Consider the following 20,660-nt stretch of genomic DNA (forward strand, 5'->3'; position numbering starts at 1 on the left):
TATTCAAGTCTGCGTTTACATTTATTTATGTATCTAAATAGATGTATATAAATTTATATATTAATTGTGTATACATGTATTGATATAGATGTACTATAACTATGCTGTTGTAGATGTTATTTATGTATGAAATTAAATAAAAACATTTATGTTTGTTTTTTTTAAGTATAATTTCCCCATTATAAAATTTAAACAATTTGATGTAACAGATTAACTACAAACAAAAATTTAATAATGTTAAAAATAAATGACTTCTAATTTTAATTATAGGCCGAAGGCCCCTCATTAAGACCCCTCAGACCCCTTTTGCCCCTTTTTTGAACTTTGTCCAGATTTTATAAAATTACTTTTTAAAACCAACAGGACAAATACTTTTATGTTTAAAAGGTTATATATGAGTACCACAACATAAACCTGGCAGTCTCCTAGTGAAATGTGGAAATAAAAGTTTTTAAGTAAAGAAGAACAAATGTGAAAATAAAAGTTATCAAAGGTGAAAACTTAATAAAAATTGTCTTTCTACACATTGTGTCTGTACTTACTACTTCCAATTTCACCAAAAGTTGTCTTTAATTAATACAATAAATGTAAGAATTGGGTAATATTAGTAAAATAATAACATTAGTAAAATAATAATATTAATAAAACTGCATGAAAAAATAATTATGGCATTCTAAAAAATTTTTAAACTTTCTTTAAAGTTATATTTTGTTCAGTATGCATGAGATATTCTTTTTTAAATATAAATAGTTTTTTAGAACAATGATTTGATTATGGCATTAAACGATTATAAGAAAGCACACAACTTGCTACCCGATGATTTTTCTGCTATGTTAAAAGTAGCAGTGTGTCACTTCAATTTAAGGTCTGCTTTTGATAAACTTTTTTAAACAAAATTAAATGTTTATAAATAACATTAAAATATTTGAAATTTTTTAGATTATGGGTAACTGCTTTAAGTTACTTCACAGAGCTTCTCCATCTTAATCCAAAATATTACCAGGCATACTTTTATAGAGCTAGAGTCAATATAAAATTGGTAAGAATATTTGCCTAATGTTTTGAAGTCTTAAAATCTTTTGAAGTCTAAAAACTCAAAGAAAGTTTTATCATCTTTGTTTTCTAATATATACATTTTGTTTAGAACCATTTTGAAAATGCTTTGTCTGATTTATCAATTTGCTTACATCTATCACCAAATCATTATGAAGCATTTTACTATAGAGGTTTTATTCTTCAAAAGTAAAAATATTTTTTTTTTCTTTTTGTTTAGTTTTAATAGTATTTGGAAATATTTGATACAAAGTATATCAAATTTTTTGTTTTAATTTTTCAGAAATTCAAAAAAACAAGCTGTCAAAGACCTAAGTGTTTCTTTATTGATTAATTCAAATAAAGAAAATATAAATGCATTTATACAAAGAGGAATAATTTACACAATATTAAAAAAGTAATGTTTTAGATCTTTTTTTTTATTTGTATTACATACTTATTTGACTTTGATGAAGATTTTTTTTTTAGATTTCAGCAAGCATTAGTTGATTTAAAATGTGCTCTGGTATTAAACAGTGTATATCCACTTGTTCACTTTAATCTTGGCTTAATAGATATTAATTATAATAATAACGCACCTTTGTAAGTAACGTATATTTAAGTAAATAAAGTATTTTAAATATTAAGTAAAGTATATTTAAACTTTATACATGTGTGTGTGTTTTTTAACATTGAATTTAAAAAACTTTTAAATCCTGTGTTATTTTATCATATAGAACACATTAATGTGCATGCTACAGATATTTTTCAAAAATCTTGTTTTTTGATCCACCCTGTTATATAGACACACACACATAATATTTTAAAGGTTTGTAAGATATTTTTTTCATTTAAAACTGTACTAACCAAAACTTTCAATTAATATATCTACACTAAAAAATCACACTCCTAAAAAATCATTTCAAAAAAGTTCCTAAAAAATCATTTCAAAATTGCTATATTTCAAAAAAATAAAATAAAGTTTTAACTACTCAGAATAGTTTTGTCAACTTTTGTCTTTGTTGCATTTCAAGAGACATTGCTAATCAAAAATTTTGGAGATAAAAACATGTAGGTATAGTATATTACTTGATAAAAAAAATGAAACTGCTCTATGTATAGAGATTTTGCATTGTTCTGTTGGAGCTTACATGGTGTCCATTTGTCCATGAAATATTAATGTGCCTCAAACTTAGTGTTAGTGTGGCTAAGATATCAAATTAAAAAGATCGGATAAAAGTTAAGATATTAAATGCATCATATCAAATGCATCATTATGTACTAAATTGGCTAGTTAAAAATAGAAAAACATTAGGACCGCAAAACAGGAAAATAAACGGTCTTGCATTGCTTAAAAATAATGCAAAATTGATAACATTGAACAAGAGACATAAAAGATATTCCTAAATTAATCTCAAATTATCGCAGGGGCTTAAGGCAGGGGATTAACAAGGCACATAAAGTATTTTAAGGAGGAAGGTGAAATAATTGAAACCAAATAACTTTTTTTTACTTAATATGAAAGAATTAATAGAAGAATATAAAAGTATTAAAATAATAAGTTTAATACAAAAGATTTATCAGATAAATACATTATTGAATTTTGTTTATTAAAAGAAAAGTTTCTTTCTAAACTTAATTAAAAATTCAATTTTTTTAAGGATAAAAAAATAGAAAAACATCCCTGTTACTTTCTGGACCATATAGTAGCTATCCTGACCAACTATATACCACCTATAGGTCCTAAAAGTTATATATATTTCTATTTAACCTAAAGGTTAAATAATAATAAATGGTTTAAAAATGATTAATATTAATATATGGTTAAAAAATGGTTAAATCCTAACAATATAACTGAATGGTTATGGGGAAATTGATCAAAATATAGAAGTGATCAGCTTAGATTCTAAAAATTCTCTGATTGTTTTTGGTAGATGACAGATTAAGAACAAATCTGGACAAATTTATTAGAAGAAAATGTTTTTGGTCATTTTGCAATTAGCATTATATTCGAGTGATGTTGATCATTTGCTAATTAAGAATATGATTTTCAGTAGTAGGAGACTTAAGAAGTCCTTTAATCCATGATCACATGGACATATATAAATGTGATCATGACTTGGAAGATGGTGTTTTAAAAAGAGAAGTTTTTTTTTTCAATTTTGGTTCACTTCCAACATGGCTGCAAGCAACCACTATTAAGTGGGGAGTTACTAGAAGAAAAAAAATTAAGTTATAGAGCAAGAAAATGGTTGACAGAAGACTTGAAGAGTTGTAGGTTGCATGAATCAGGAAAACATCAGGATCGGAGAGAATTTCAAAGGGTTGAAGTGCAGGAAAAAAAACTGAACAAATAAAAGTTTTTAGAGCATGCAGGGACAGATACAGTAAATGAATGAGACTTTACTGAGTAGGGAGTCAAGCGAGAATGTAATTTAGTTGATAGAACTAGAGATGATAGCTCCTTTGCACAACAATTATGATAGTAATTGTAGAAAAGTTAGAGATTCATTGATGGAAGATTGCTTTGCAGACCAGGAATATTTATAAAAGATATATTAAACAGTTAGGTGGTGGGGAAGATTTTTTATGTTTAATATTTTAGGTTACTTTTGGCATGATTTAAGTTTAAAGAGAACTTGACTCATTCATAGATACAGCGCAGCCTCCTAAGCAATAAGCTATGCAGTTGTCTCATTTCTGTTAATTAACAATAAGTTGTAACATATAGCTCCTAATGTGTCCTCAACAATGAGCACCAAAAGCATTAACAGGGACATCATCCATGTGCAACATGGCACTGTTAATACTTTGATATTTTGCAGCTGTTGATGGAATCAGCCTCTCTGAGACCTACCACAGAGTTTGGGAAATCTTACTACCAACTGGCCTCAGAACCATTAAACTGATTTTTAGAACTGTATCTTCATTAGGAAGAGTTGCATAGCCGCTATCAAGGAGGAACATGCAAAATCTATAAGTAGAGATTCATCATAATAGTTCATTATAATAGGCAGGAAACAATGTAACACAGTTTTATATTTACGCTAGCCTACTAGATGAATAAGGGGTTCAAGGCTGGTTAGCAAAACTATTCTTTTGACTCAAGTTACTTTTATATGTTGTTAAGAATCAAGATAAAGAATTATGTTGTTGATTCCAACATCTAATTAAACTTATTTATCCACTAAGAAGTCAAACAGTGTTTAAGAATGCATTTACGAAATCTATTGACAATGGTTGGATTTTTAGATCATTCTGAGTTCTATTTTATATTTCTACTTGCAAGGTTATCAAAGGAAAATTTAGTTTTCGCAGTCAACATAACTTTAAATGTATGGAGGAGATTTCAACTTAGGTGATGTAAATGTTAGATATTAGCCTGCAATTTTAATACTTTGCCTCTCTGTTTTTATAAAATGGAATACTAGACAAATCTTTAGTTAAATTTTACACACATGATAACAAAAAAGTTAAGTTTTACACACATGATAACAAAAAAGAGTTAAGAGTAAGTAATAGAATCTTGTGCAGAAGTTCTCACTGCCGTCTCTACACTTTTTTCTGCTAAAGAATTGTAAAACAAGTGATCAAAGTAGCAGAAAATAAATGTTAAAGTTATTTTTAAACTATTTAACAAGTCACAAATCAATAATTTTCTTTGCAACATGTTTTATGACTTGTTTTCGTAGAAAAAATATAGCTTTTGATAGATTTATCAGAGCCAGAATTAACCAGAAAGATTTTATTCCAAATCTGAAATTAAATAAAGATTTAATGAAACTATTTAATAAATTTTAAAGGCTAACATTACCAAAATATTTGTTTTTATAATGAAGTGTTTTTCTAAACTATATATATATATATAAAAGCAACTATTATTAGTTATGAAAGTAATAATAATATTATTAATAATGATAATAATAACAATAATAACAATAATAGTAATAACAGTAATAATAATAACAATAACAACAATGATAACAATAATAATAAATAATGCTATTATTATATTTAATATTGTTGTAATTATAATTTTTATAATTATTATTAATATTATTGTTATTATTGTTAATATTATTATTTATAGTTTTTTATTAAATGGTTAAATCTAATTTAGAATTTTTACTTTTGTAAATCTAGGTCTATAATTTATTCTAGGTGTGTATATGTGTGTATATATATACTAAGGTGCCAATTAAAACAACTTTTTTCGAAAATTTTTTACTCTTACCTCCAAATTGTATTCTTTATAATAAACTGATAAATGGATATCAAAAATTAGATTTTAAAAATTAAACTTAGGATTGCTCAAGATCTTTGAACATTTATCAGGTTCCTATTATCATCAAAAAAACTTCTTCGTATGAGAGTCTTAAAAAGAGCAAAATAATATCAAAATTTTAAAAACAATATTTTATTAAAGTTTATGTTAATAAAAATTATCAAAAAATGCACTTTTTACACTTTTAATTAAAAAAAACATAGTTTTTTTGCAATAAAATCTAAAATAATCATTTTTTAAATATAAAATATTTAATATTTATGAAATTTGAATATAATTTTGCTTCTTTTGAGACCCAGGTTGACATATTTTTGAAGATCTTTTAGCATGATGTAATTGACAACTATTCATGCACAAATAAATCCTTATTTGATGATATACTTGTGTATTTCTGTATTTGCACATAAAAATTTTATTAAAATTTCTTATAAAAATTGTAATAGAGCTTTGAAGAGATTTAGTTTTGCATTGTTACAAGATCCAACTTACATACAAGCATTGATTTGTCGTGCTGAAACATTCATTCTTTTAAATAATGTAAACAAATTTTATTATAATTTTTTTTTTTTGTCTTTTGATTAACTTTTTTGATTTTTAATTTTTTTGTTTTGTTTTTTTTGTTTTTTTGTACATAGATTGATGCAGCCATCTTAGATTACACACGAGCTATTCATTTAAATCCTTTAAGCAAATCCTTTAAAATTGCAAGGGTAAAGTAATTCTTTTAGTTTTAATCAATGTTTTTTTATCATGTAATTAATTTTTTATCTGTTTTAGGGTTATCTTTTGCTTAAAAAACAACAGTTCGATCAAGCCATTTTTCATATAAAGTATGCTTTTTAAACCTGATTTATTATACATATATTCAAATAAATGTATTTATTTGTTAAAGAATTTGTTAAAGAATTATTTGTTTAATGTATCAAGTTAATTAATGCACTCCAATCTTTTAATCTAGAAACTTAACTAATAGTAAATATTTATTGGTAACTGTTAGTAACTTCATCAGTTGCAACTTAACTGTTAGTAACTTAATCAGAAATAACTTAACTATTAATAACTTAAGTGATAGTAGCTTAATAACACCAAATGATATGCATATAGCTGTAGTATGTTAACTGAATATTTTCTAAAGGTTGAGGTTATGGTAAATTTATATTCATTCGTTCGTTTAGGCAATGTGCAATGATAAATTTTTTTGATAAAACAACCTATGAACAAGTAGTTATGGAAATGTTTTTCAAAAATTTTGATGCGGTAAAGTATTGTTCCTACTTTTGTGAAATCAGAAATTTATTCAAATGGTTTTGCAGTAGAAAATCTTATCTAGTTATTCAGTAAGAGTGAAGTCTGGTAATCAATAGCAGTGAGGTCTGGTATTCGATAACAGTGAGGTCTGGTATTTAAGTACTTGTTTTAGTTATTGCAATATGAATTCTTATTAATAGGCAAATAATCTTTTGGAAACTAATCTTGCAAATAATCATGATGTCAAGTTGCTTTTTTTGTTGGGTAAAAGTAAAATGAAGGAGAAAGAGTTTTTACAAGCACTGGAAACTTTTAAAGTTGTTTTATTTGTAGGTTTTTAAAATTTATTGTACTTATTACACTTACTGTGTATTAAAAGCTTATAATTAAGTATAACTGTTTTGACTATAATTTTTTGTAGAAACTCGCTGATTCAAATTTAAACTGCTCTAAGGAATCATCTTTAATACATCTGAACATGGCTCTTTGTCATATCCAACTGAAAGACTATAAAAAAGCATTAATTTCTTTAAACAATGCTTCCAAAGCTGATAAAAACTTTTTTGAGGTAATTATTTTATCATAGATTGAAAATTTTTGTTTGTTTGAGGTTTTTAATATTTTTTATTTTTTTACCAGGTTCACTATTTGCTAGGTATAGTTAAAATGAAACTGCGTTTGAATCCACCTACTGTTGATTTTAATCATTGTCTTGCTCTTAACTCTTTATTTTACCAAGTAAATTATGTTAAAATTTTACATTATATAGATAAAATGCCTATAATTATACTTTTTAAGTTATTGTACAAATGCTTATAACTATTTTTAATTATTTAGGCTTATTTTGGTTATGCTCTTCACAATGGTTCAAATAAACAATATACTAAAGCAATTTTGAGTTGCAATAAAGCTTTACTAATAGAGGCTCAGAGTATTGCAGTTCTTATTTACAGGTAGAGGTATTACAATTCTTATTTATAGGTGGTTTCCAATATTTGTTTGAAGAATTACCAGAATACATTTTAAAATAAAAATAATAGTAAAAAAAATTTAAACAATGTTGATTTTTTTTTATTTTTATGCTTTTCAATAATTTTAATAAAGTAATAATTTTTTAATAGTTTGTTTATGAATGTATATATGACATCATGCTGTAGCCACCTGCTGCCAGGATTGTATATATATAAAAATATATATATGTATATATATATATATATAAATATAAATATGAATACATATATACATATATATATATATATATATATATATATATATATATATATATATATATATATATATATATATATATATATATATATATATCAGTGCTGGGCAAAATACTTTTTAAAAGTATTTGAAATAAAAATAAAATATTCTACCTAAAAAGTATTTGATATGAAAATAAAAATAAAATACAAGGAAAGTATTTCAAATAAAAGTTCTTTTTAAAACCATTTTAAATACAAAATACTGGAATCGTACCAACTTGAATCGTACATCACAACTTTATTGATATAATTTAACCTTTAAATCAACATTAAAAGTAACAGTTTTTCGAATGTTGCATCACTAAGACAGTTTCTTCGTGGCGTCTGAATTTGTCCAGCGGTGCTAAATAAATGCTCAACAGGTGCGGACGAAGGTAAGGTCGTATTGTACCTCACAAATACGTGTTTTATAACTTCATATTTTGCCAAGATTTTAAAATCCATACCAGAGTCTTAAGTACGATAAACATTCGTTGTTGACTGTTGTTTGTTCTGCAATGTTAATTCCGCTAAACAAGAAAAAATCATCACTCATGCCACTGCTACCAGCTGATTGAGTACCTGGAAGTGGGTCAGGGTCAGAAATAGTATTGTTGCTGACCCTGACCCACTTTGTTTGTGCAGCTAAGTCTCAGCAGCAACTGCTGCTGCTGAGACTTAGCTGCACGAACGAAGAGATCACGACAGAAATCTTTTTTATCATCCGGAACCCATCTCATTTTGAAGTAGGGATGCGATACTTCTGCAATTATCCTTCTGGCATTATGTTCAGAAAATGATAAATGACCCTCAATTCTTGTTTTCAAGCTAGTAAGCATAGATTCTGCAAATTTCTTAACATGCTTCAGTGATTTCTGATGCAGGTCCTGTAATTTCTGCTGTGCGGTGTGCAGCATCGGAAATACATTGCCAAAGTACACATTGTCACCTTGTAGCCTGTCAATGGCAACAGCAATAGGAGCCATTATCATTACATACTCTTCTTTACATTCCAACTCCTGCTTTTTGAACTTTGGCAACTTCAAAACGTCGCATATTTCGCCAAGCTTATCTTGCAACTGGAGAATGCATTTCAATGCATCATACCGGGAGTTCCATCGTGTAGGGACAGGTATCAGTATTTCCCTTGCGATGATTTTTTTCACAGCATCCGATGCCTTGGAACTTCTAAGAAGCAAATTCCGAATGCTGGTACACTTGGCCTATGCAGCTTGATAAAGAAGTTTGAAATTAGCATCAGAATCACATGCTTTATCTGCATCAGTAGTTGATGTGAAGCTGAGAGAGTAACTATTGCAAGCTTCATGGTGAGGCAGAACAACTTCAGTATCAGCATCCGTGTCTTCACTAACTGGTAAATTTAGGACTGCAGTCATATTCGCTATTTCAACATCATTGTCTGAATTTTCTGCTTCATCATCATCGCCAGTTCCTGTTTCCTGAAATTTTTCTATCTAATGAGTAATGATTACTGATTATCAGTGCTTTTTTTCTAAAAAAAAAGGTGCCGGAACTCACCTGTATTTTTCTTTATATTTCAAAAATGAGGCAGAAATTAGTAATTTAATTTATAAATAATTTTTATATGTATAGCTGTTGGTAGGCTCCCCTGTACATCATACCCATAAAGGCGGGAACAAATATAAGAAACCGTTTTCCAATAAAAGAAGCCAAAAAAAAACATCTGTCATTATTTTTTTCAAATAATGACAGATGTTTTTTTTTGGATAGGGGGTGAGTGGGGGAGGGGTTAGTCACTGTATATAAAATGCAAACTTTACAACACTATAAACTTTTATAACAAATCCCATAGTTTTTTCAAATTTTTGTTGAACATATCCTCTCGTCTCCTTTCCTTGCTCTTAGTGTCTACTGCTGAGTGCCTTCCGCTAAGTAACCACGAATCAATGTACTTTGAAAGATCGAAGCTTGTTAGCGGTGGTCCCACTAATTTAATGAATAACAACGTTGAAACTGTTTTTGCCATTAATGAAGCCCTTGTTGGTGTGATGATCAGATTCATCTGTGAAAACCCTCGTTCGCATTCACTCGTTCTCATTCACTCGCTCGCATTCACTCGTTCGCATTCACTTGAGGAAATGGGAATAGTATGTAGAGCGTGTACCAAATGAACTAAATTTTCAGGATGTTTTTTCTGCCAGGTATTCACGGAATCCACGAATCATTTCTCTTTCATTTAACAGTAGTCTTAACGACAGATTTCTGATTTCAGTTTCTCCAAATGTTACTTGGTTGTTTATGTTATCAGACCAATGATTTTGATCTAAGATGCGAGCCATCTGAGCTAATTCAACATCTTTGTCAGCAAACAACCTTTTTTCAATTGACTCTTTTAGTTTTATATAAAAGGCGTTAATAGCTGAATTGTTTTTGGAATTTTTATTGTGAAGTAAAACTCCATGAAAACGGTGATTCTGTGCTGAAACTAAAACAAATTTGTAATAGAGACCACCATTATTTCTTCTTTCTTTGAATACTTGAACAAGATCTTTAATTTTTTGATTTGCTTTGTATAGATCAATATTGCACTCTTGTAGGTCCAAACTCAATTCCAATAATTCTTGGAGAGCATCACACATTAATCCTAGATCCATTAAAAACTCTGTTGATGTAATTTTTTTTTTTAAACCTGCATAAGTGGATTTTTCGATTTTGTCCCTTGTAGGATCAACCATTGCTTCCTCAAAATGTTTCACAAGCGCTTTGTAATTTTTCCATATTGCAAAAACTGAACGGAAACTAGATGACACCCAACGTGTATTTAAAATTCGACCAATTTTCAGCAGCTGAATATTAAGTAATTCTGTGCATGAACGTAACTCTCTGCTATTTTTTGGGGAAGCATGATACACGACGTAAAGCTTATCAAGAAATGATTTGAATCTGTTAATACTTGAACTCTCCCTAATAGTATCGCCTACTGATAGTTCCAGTCTATGATTAGCACAATGCCAAACTATAACAAAAGGAAACTTTTCAGTGATTAATTTAAAAGCGCCACTTTTGCATCCTAACATCACTGCTGCGCCATCACATGCTACAGAAACTAAATAATTTTTCAAATATTCATCTTTCATCCCATAAGAATGAAGACATTCAAGTAAAGCAACAAATAGTCCTTTAGCCGTAACACTTTTAAGCTCCACTAAATCCAAAAATAAATTGATTGGTGAATTTATTCCGCTGCCTTTTACACAGCACCGAATGTACACTATCAGTGTTGATTTTTGGCTTATAGTGGTTGATTCATCAATAATTATCAAAATCTTACTCTTTGACTTTATGACTTCTGCAATAATTTTTTTCCTCATTTCGTTACCTATATGATTGACAATATTAATGCACGCGTTTGTAGAATGAAGAATACGACCCATTTCAACTCCATTAATTTCTTGAAGATCAATTTCCATTTCAAAATTATTAAAAGACTGATTTCGTTTAGCAACTTTATATGCAGTTCGAAAAATGTTTGCTGTTACAATTTTCTCACGCATTAAAGATTTTAAAATATTGTTTGACAGTCTCTTTTTTAGCTTCTTCTACCATCTTTAATGCAGCTTGATGTCCTACAGATTCTTTGTGATCAAATATTTTCTTACGTAACAAACTTAACTGTTGCTTTCTATTTTCGCAATAATAAGAAACTTCAATATTGAACCATTCTTTAGATATTTTCATTCCCATCTTAGCTTCTACGCCAAGTGTTTTCACTTTTTGGCAGGTAGTGCAACCGAGTTTTTTTTGTCGAAAACAAAGCCACTTGTTTTTGGAACAAAACTCTGTTTTTTGCTCTAAAGTCCAGCAACTTGGCCAGCTATAATTGGTGTCATTGTCTGCAGAAGGTAAATCTGACGTTGTAATTTTGATTTCTTCTGTTTCTTTTGCATTTAATTTGATTTTTTTCTGAACAGGGGAATCCGCCGAGAAGAAACTTTGAAAAGAAATTTTGTTTAATTGATATTTTTATATCAGTATTTAAATATATAAATTAGGTTATAACTTTGAATTTAAAACGCTAATAACAGGAAGTTCATTAACGATACAATAAAAGTTACTGTTGCAAATACTGTTGTAAAGTTTTTGTTATAAAAATATATCTTTTTTAAGTTGCGTGAGGTGTTGTGAGATTAATATTCGGACAAACACTGAACAGAAGCAATAGAATTTCTTAAAAGATTTCTTAAAAACGCGAATGGTTGTGAGATTAATAATTGTTAATCTCACAACCATATGCGTTTTCAAGAAATTGTATGTTTTTCCAATTATAATCGGAAAAACAAAGAACTTGGCGTCATAAAAACGATTGCTATTAAGAAAAGATATTAAATTAAATTCTTCTCGAGCAAATTTTGAAACGCAGCGCTGTAATGTTTTCAAATCTGCAAAGAATGTTTAATATTTAAAAATGAACTATTTTCATTATATAATAATACGAGGAAAAAAATGTTTACATAAAGCAAAAAAATTATATATATCAAAAAAAAGGTGCCGGAACGCTGTTCTGGTGCGTTCCAGGAGAAAAAAAGCACTGGTGGTTATTATACAACAAACATAAAATACACAATATAATAATTTTTTGTAGTTATATACATACCTGAAAATGTTGAGTAAAATTAGAAGTTGCTTTCAGTGAACCACTGTAAGTTTTTTGCCAACACATAACATACACTGTGCAATAGTTTTAACATCCCCTGTAGTTTTACTTTTAGATATAATTTTGAAAAATTTTCCATTAAGTATAGCAGGGACGGCTTGTTCACTCTCAGCATTTTCATTTTCTACAATTTCAGTCGTTTCCCTCTCTTTCGCCATTTTGGGATTTTTGGTAGATTGGTTCCCTCTAATTAAATAACAAATTAAAAGATACCATTACCAAGGGTGGTCCAAGGCAGCACAATCCAGCCAAGGAATTAAAGTATTGCTAATGGTTTTGAATAAATTTTCCAAATAAATATGAATTTGATGTAACATATTGCACCACAAAACGCTGTCAGAACTTATGCAGATTACTTTTCATTCAACTTACAGTGTCTAAAAGTAATGTTGCGTTCAGAATGATAAAATTAGGCAAAACCAAAATAGCATGTACTCTTTTAAAATTCTCTGAAACTATTAATGCCTAACATTATAAATGGAGTTATTCTCAAAGCATAGGTCTTAAATATTAAAATAATATAAAGCTTTAGGTATCCAAACATATATTACGCATAAATGTTCTTAGCTAAATCAAAAGGTATACATGTTGCAGTAAGACGAAACCATTTGTTGCGTTCAGATATTCTGTATTTATAAAAAAACTGAGTACATATATTTGTCCAAAAATGTGTTTTTACAATGTTCAACAGAAAGGTATACGAAAACACTCATCTTGAGCTACTTAAATAGTTGACAAGGTGTTCTTTTGGGAAGTGGAAGATAGATCCAACAATTTTGGAAGGTGTCAGTACGCAAACAATTTCCTCATGAGAGTACACTGCAATGTCCTCAGTTGGAGGGTAAGTGTTATGCTTAAATGTTAAAAGTATTTGGTATAACAATCTTTGGTGTAGTGAATGTTTTAAAATTTTTCTAATCTCAACGGATGACAATAAAATGGCCTGTGAATAATATACAAAATAATATGGCCTATGAATTGTAAGAAAAAAAAAGTGGCGATGTTTATGCTTAAGTCTTATTTTATGTAGTTTGATGATTGCCTTAGAGACTTATTATTGTTATTAGGCAGAGACAATTAATTTTATTTTTGATGATACGCTTCCATCGTTGAAAAATGGCTGATGTTTTGCCTTGCTTTAAAAAGGAAAGTCTAACCAATGTATAAAGCTAGCATCCGATATTTATAATTCTTGATCTATCAAAAGTTTTTTAATTATTTTTATACCAGCAAGTTTTTCTATTTTTTGAAACTCAATTAGATATTTGATTGTATGTAAATTGAAAATGAGCACTTCACAAAGCTTGTATCAAAAAAGTAGGCAAATTAGTAAAAATTGTTACATGAATTCAGTAAAGGGTATTGTTATAACTTCCTTAAAGCCACCACTGCAGTGTTCAAAAGTCACTTCATCTGCACCATCCACCAGTTCCAACCAGCATTCAGTAAACTTCTCATATTGAAGATAACCACAATGTTCACAAAAAAGAAGCACACACTCTTTGCAGGATGGATCGCAAACAAAATTTTGATGTATGGGTTAACCAAATACAGTGGTGTGTGAGTTGATAAACTGAAAATTCACATGTATAGCACATACGCATACATTTTCTGGAATTTTTCTTTGGAGTTTAACATAAAATGGTCTGCTGGAAGCGAATTTTGAAAAGTTCACAGACAAACCAGCATTGTCATTCTTGAATATTCCAAATGCTTCCTTCAGTATGAATAGCAAATGACGAATTTGTTTTTTCTCCCAAGTGATTTTACTGATAGTAACATCTTTCATGTCAGCTGCCTGACAGGAAATATTGTTGCGTTCATAAATTGTATGAATTAGTAGAGTGAGACAATTCTTCTGTTCTATAAGAGTACTACTTGGTCCATCATTATTAACTACTCGCAAACCAATCCTTTTGCCCACTTCTACAAACACCACCTGTCGACGGTCTTTATCCAGTGGTTAACTCTTCATAACTTTGTTTACTGCCTTACCAAAAGATTGCGATGTAAATAATATTTGTTGATCTGTGGATGTACTTTTTGCCTCTCTCTTTCTTTATTTTTGCTTCTTGTCCCTTTTACATAGTTCTGTCCCTTTTACATAGTTTTTCTAACTGATCAGTTGTTGTGTTTTATCTCAAGGAGCCTACTCGGTTTATTTATTTCACTTTGTAATCTAGATAAGAGTTGCAAAACTTTTTGAATCCCATATCTAAAATAGAATAGTATTAAAATATAAATTATGACAAACAAGCGCTTAAATGGTTAATCCAAATTAATTTCCTCAATTGTTAACTTTTGTTAGCAGTTGTTTACAGTTGTTTGATACATTGAACTTAAAAACACAAAAAATGCAGATATTTTTTTATATAGGATAATGTAAATAGTGTATAGGATGTTGAAGTTAAGGTATGCCTTAAGTTAGAAATACTTCACTATGTCACATTCAGACATTTTATGCTACGTTTAGACATTAAGACAATGACGTTCAAACATTGCATGTTCCATTGAGAAATTTTATGTTGCATACAGAAATGTTGCATCAGACAAATTTAAAAATCATGTTATTTAACGACATAAACATTGAACGATAAGTTGAAGTTATAATCTTAAATATATTGATGCAAATTACAAATTATATAAATTTAACATAACAAATGTCACGAAAAATTACAGAATAACAATAAGTTATTAATAATGGTGCTGCATTCAGACAAAAAATATTTAAAACATAAATAACTACAAAACAACAGATAAGAGTGATTACAACCTGGTGTTGAAGAAAAAATGAAAAATAAGACTCGCAGTACAAATTAAAACACTTAAACAAATAAAAATATGTTGTAATTAGATATATTCTGCTAATCTAATTAGCCTATATTTGCAAATTTAAATTTTATTGATATTATATATTTTTAATGAATGAAATATCAGTGAGCGGCAAAATACTTTTTCAGAAAAATCATAGAAAACATAACTTCAATGTTATAATTACCATAATAATATTGAGAAACGCATTTATTAATACTTTTTTTCAACATGATTTTTAATCTTCTGACGTGAAATGGCCCATGAAACACATGGGCTGAAAAGTACTGAGCCTAACACATAGATAGCGCGAGTTTTATTGCAGTCACCTTTTTTTCAGTTAATACTAACCTTCAAAAGACAGCTATTAAAATTTCATTATATTCTATTCATTAGTTTGTGAGTTATTTTGCTAATAGTAACTTTACTTTTTTTATTTTCAGAACAATGAATCAAAAACAATTTCGTATTTTAATTTTACACTGCTTCTTGATGGGAATAAATACCATTCAAGTGAAGCAATGGCTTGAAAAGTGTTATGGTGACTCCGCTCCATCAAAAACAACAATAAAACGTTGGTTTGCTGACTTCAAACGTGGTCGTAGAGACACCAATGATGCTGAACGCAGTGGACGTCCAAATGAGGCGGTAACACCAGAAAACATCAAAAAAAATCCACAAAATCGTTTTGAATGATCGAAAAATGTAGTTGCGTGAATTAGCTGACATTGTAAATATATCAAAAGAACGTGTTGGCTTTATATTGCATGAGCATTTGACTATGAGAAAGCTCTGTTCAAAGTGGGTGCCGCGTTTGCTCACTGTTGACCAAAAACAAGAACGTGTTGATGATTCTGAGCAGTGTTTGGCCATGTTCAAACGTAAAAAACCGGAATTTTTGCATCGATATGTGACAATGGATGAAACATGGATCCATCACTTCACTCCGGAATCAAAACGATCGTCATCTGAGTGGACAGCAACTGGTGAACCTCGTCCAAAGCGCTCGAAAGCACAACAATTGGCTGGAAAGGTTATGGCTTTGGTATTTTGAGATGTGCGTGGTGTAATATTCATCGATTATCTTGAAAAAGAAAATACCATCAACAGTGAATATTATATAGCGTTATTGGAGCGTTTGAATGCCGAAATTGCATAAAAACGACCGCATATGGCAAAAAAAAAAAATTTTGTTTCATCAAGACAACGCACCATGTCACAAGTCAATCAAAACAATGGCAAAACTATATGAATTGAGCTTCGAATTACTCCCACATCCACCGTATTCGCCAGATTTGGCTCCCAACGACTACTGGTTGTTCGCAGACCAGAAAAAAATGCTCGGCGGTAAGAAATTATGCATGAATGAAGAGGTTATCGCTGAAACTGAGGCCTATTTTAAGGCAAAAGATAAATCGTTTTACAAAAATGGTATTGAAATGTTAGAGTGGCGCTGGAATGATTGCGTTGCTCTTGATGGAGATTACATTGATGAATAAAGCTAATTTTGAACAAAAAAAACCGTGATTTCTTTGTTAGGTCCGGGACTTTTCAGCCCATGTGTTATATCCATCATCAAGAATCGATATTGATAAAATTAAGAAAGTACAAAGACCTGTTTAATACCTTAATACCATCAACTATCATACAAAGATCTTTTAAGTCTACTGAATTTAACTTCTTTAGAAACACGTAGAATAAGGGGAGATCTGATACAAGAATATAAAACTGTCAACAAGATAGACATTGTCTCATGGAGTGAACCCCATGTTCTTTGTTTTGGAGGTATCAAATCTAATTAAAACTAGAGGACATTAACTAAAATTGACGAGAGAATAGGCACAAAATTGTGAGCAAAGGCACCAGTTTTTTACAAACCAAGTAGTGATTCATTGGAATACCTTGCCATCAGATGTTGTATGTGCTATATCTGTTAACAGTTTCAATGCTAAGCTCAAAGCAGAAATTTCAAATAATCTGCATAAGTACGGAGATTACAACTAAATGAAAATACTAAAGTACAACTTTATACTTCATACTATGTTTCCATGTAATTTTTATATGTTGATTTAAATATAAATTTGAGTATGAAATAGATAAGACTGCCATAATCTATAGGTTATACAAGGAAATCTGTTACAGCATTTTAATAGCACTACTACTATATATTATATATATTATATATATATATAAATATACATATACATATATATATATATATATATATATATATATATATATATATATATATATATATATATATATATATATATATATATATATATATATTAATATATTAGATAATAATTAGATAATAATTAGATATATTAGATAATAATTGGTTTTTCTTTTTGGGAGAAGTGTATAACATCAGATTAATGTTAGAGAGATGGAATGGTAAACTTGCCATTTATAAATGACATTGTTAAAGGTTTTCCATAAGTCTCTAGAATCTAGCTTTTGAGATAAAATACAAGTTTGAGATTAAAGGTTTTTAACATCAGTATCTTTTTGTATCAATTTCTTGTGATAATAAAAAACTTTTATTGCAAAAGATGATGATTAGAAATAGCAGTTACATGAAAAGGAAAAAATCATGGAAACCATGATTTTTTCCTTTTATAGAAATAGCAGTTACATGAAAAGAAGGACTTAAAGTTTTCAGTCTTGCCTGAATGGAGTTTATAAATGATGGGTAATTCTTTAGCAGAGAGAGAAATATCATTTATGTTATTTATTTATATTCACAATATGGCACTGTTGATACTATAATATTTTTTAGCTGCTGATAGAATCAACCTCTTTGAGAGCTGCCACAGAGTTTGAAAAACCTTACTACCAAGTGGTCTCAAAACCATTAAACTGAGTTTTAGAGCTTGACCTTTATTAAGAGAAAACAGAATAAGTTGCATAGCTAAGGATGTACAGGTAACAACATGTCAGTAGAGTAAACAAGTAAAAACTGGTAACAATTTATCAGAAGATCAAGCATTCAGATTCAGCATTCATAAACTTTAAACTAGGAAATTTTAAAGAAAAGCACTGGGTAATTTTAGCATGCTTATATTACACAAAAACTGTGTTTTTAAATAGTCAAAAATAAATGTTTCAATGCTAAAATTAAAAAAATAATATTTCTTACATTTTTCCAAGCAAAAATGTAACAGGTTTCTTGCTAATATATTTTTCTTTTATGAAAAAATCATTATCTATAACTCAACATCAAAATTTTGCACCAAACATTTATGCAAAATGATAAAATAAAAAGTTGAACAGCCTTTTAATTAGAAGAGAGCTGCTAATTATTATCATTACATAAAGTCAATTTAAAAAATACAAAGCAACTTGAACCCCTACAGCAGGACTATTTCAGTATGATGTCAAACTGCTCACCTAAACACGCCATATAAGATATATATATTATATATATATATATATATATATATATATATATATAAAATATATATATATATACATATATATATATATATGCATATATATATGTATACATACATACATATATATGTATATATACATACATACATACATACATACATAAATACATACATACATACATACATACATACATACATACATACATACATACATACATACATACATACATACATACATACATACATACATACATACATACATACATACATATATATATATATATGTATATATATATATATTTATATAAATATATATATGTATATATATATATATATATATATGTATATATATATATATATGTATATGTATATATATATATATATATGTATATATATATATATATATATATATATATATAAATATATATATATATATATATATATATATATATATATATATATATATATATATATATATATATATATATATATATATATATATATATATATATATATATATATATAGTATATGTATAAGGAAAAGAAAAGGAAATGGCAAATTTACAAGTAAACTGTATAAGATTACCTATTTGTAAAATAACTTAATATTGAGGGCAACAAAGTGATGTGTCACTAATGTTTAAAAGAATTTTCTGTTGCACATGGTTGACAAGCAGATATTAAAAATCATTTAAAGTTTGCCAAATACAAAGCCAGAGTCTCGGCTGCTGCATGTTCTTCTACTTTAAGCTCTGGTCTTTTTTAAAAAGACTTACCACACTCCTAATTTAAAATCTACAAATTATGGTGAGCTTATATATATATATATATATATATATATATATATATATATATATATATATATATATATATATGTATATATATTTACATTAGGCTGGGGTGAAAATAAACAAAAGTTTGAATTTCATCACAACAAACCATACTTATTTGCCAATCCATGTATGAAACCAGAAGCATTTGGAAAAAATAAAAATGCTTTACTGGAAGTGCCCCATTTTGACCCTTAAACATCAGACAGGTCCCTAACATTATAGAAAAAAAATTTCTTCAAAAGTATGTCATGTTGGGTTTCAAATGACGCAAAATTTTATAAAAATTTCAAAAATAATTATTATTTTGTAATTATTAATTTACAATTTAATGCATAAAAACTGCCATTTTTTAACATTTTTAAAAAAAAGCAATTTTTTTCACGGTGTTTTTTGAGTCAATTTTTTTTAGAGATGTTTTTATAAAGCATGATTATTATTTTTGAAACTTTTATAAAATTTTGCTTCATTTGAGACCCAACATGACATACTTTTGAAAAAAAATATTAGGGACTTGTCTGATGTTTAAGGGTCAAAATGGGGCGGTTTCCCATGTCTTATATTAATATTTTTAATATTTTTTGTTCATTTACAGTTAGACGCAACAAAATATTTTTTGATAGACCAAACTTTTATTTTCACGCCAGCCTAATATACATAAATATATATATATAACTTGCCATTTATAAATGACATTGTTAAAGGTTTTCCATAAGTCTCTAGAATCTAGCTTTTGAGATAAAATACAAGTTTGAGATTAAAGGTTTTTAACATCAGTATCTTTTTGTATCAATTTCTTGTGATAATAAAAAACTTTTATTGCAAAAGATGATGATTAGAAATAGCAGTTACATGAAAAGGAAAAAATCATGGAAACCATGATTTTTTCCTTTTATAGAAATAGCAGTTACATGAAAAGAAGGACTTAAAGTTTTCAGTCTTGCCTGAATGGAGTTTATAAATGATGGGTAATTCTTTAGCAGAGAGAGAAATATCATTTATGTTATTTATTTATATTCACAATATGGCACTGTTGATACTATAATATTTTTTAGCTGCTGATAGAATCAACCTCTTTGAGAGCTGCCACAGAGTTTGAAAAACCTTACTACCAAG

At 28.3% G+C, this 20,660-nt stretch overlaps 1 protein-coding gene across 2 annotated transcripts in view; it reads left to right on the top strand.

Annotated features, from left to right (window-relative positions):
• LOC101237560 (uncharacterized) overlaps positions 1 to 20,660 on the top strand; it is a 103,361-nt gene that overhangs the window by 45,824 nt on the left and 36,877 nt on the right. For both annotated transcript variants that reach the window (XR_010637526.1, XM_065792995.1), the window contains 13 exons: positions 759 to 865; positions 940 to 1,039; positions 1,145 to 1,242; positions 1,337 to 1,450; positions 1,522 to 1,635; positions 5,761 to 5,854; positions 5,953 to 6,027; positions 6,095 to 6,147; positions 6,493 to 6,574; positions 6,766 to 6,894; positions 6,987 to 7,133; positions 7,205 to 7,303; positions 7,403 to 7,518. Coding sequence is in view for 1 of the 2 variants with exons in the window: in XM_065792995.1 (XP_065649067.1) it covers positions 759 to 865; positions 940 to 1,039; positions 1,145 to 1,242; positions 1,337 to 1,450; positions 1,522 to 1,635; positions 5,761 to 5,854; positions 5,953 to 6,027; positions 6,095 to 6,147; positions 6,493 to 6,574; positions 6,766 to 6,894; positions 6,987 to 7,133; positions 7,205 to 7,303; positions 7,403 to 7,518 (1,328 nt within the window). In the remaining variant the exon portion in view is untranslated. The remainder of the gene's footprint in view (positions 1 to 758; positions 866 to 939; positions 1,040 to 1,144; positions 1,243 to 1,336; positions 1,451 to 1,521; positions 1,636 to 5,760; positions 5,855 to 5,952; positions 6,028 to 6,094; positions 6,148 to 6,492; positions 6,575 to 6,765; positions 6,895 to 6,986; positions 7,134 to 7,204; positions 7,304 to 7,402; positions 7,519 to 20,660) is intronic.

Source organism: Hydra vulgaris, chromosome 03 (genome assembly GCF_038396675.1).
Source record: "Hydra vulgaris chromosome 03, alternate assembly HydraT2T_AEP".
Lineage (NCBI taxonomy): Eukaryota > Metazoa > Cnidaria > Hydrozoa > Anthoathecata > Hydridae > Hydra > Hydra vulgaris.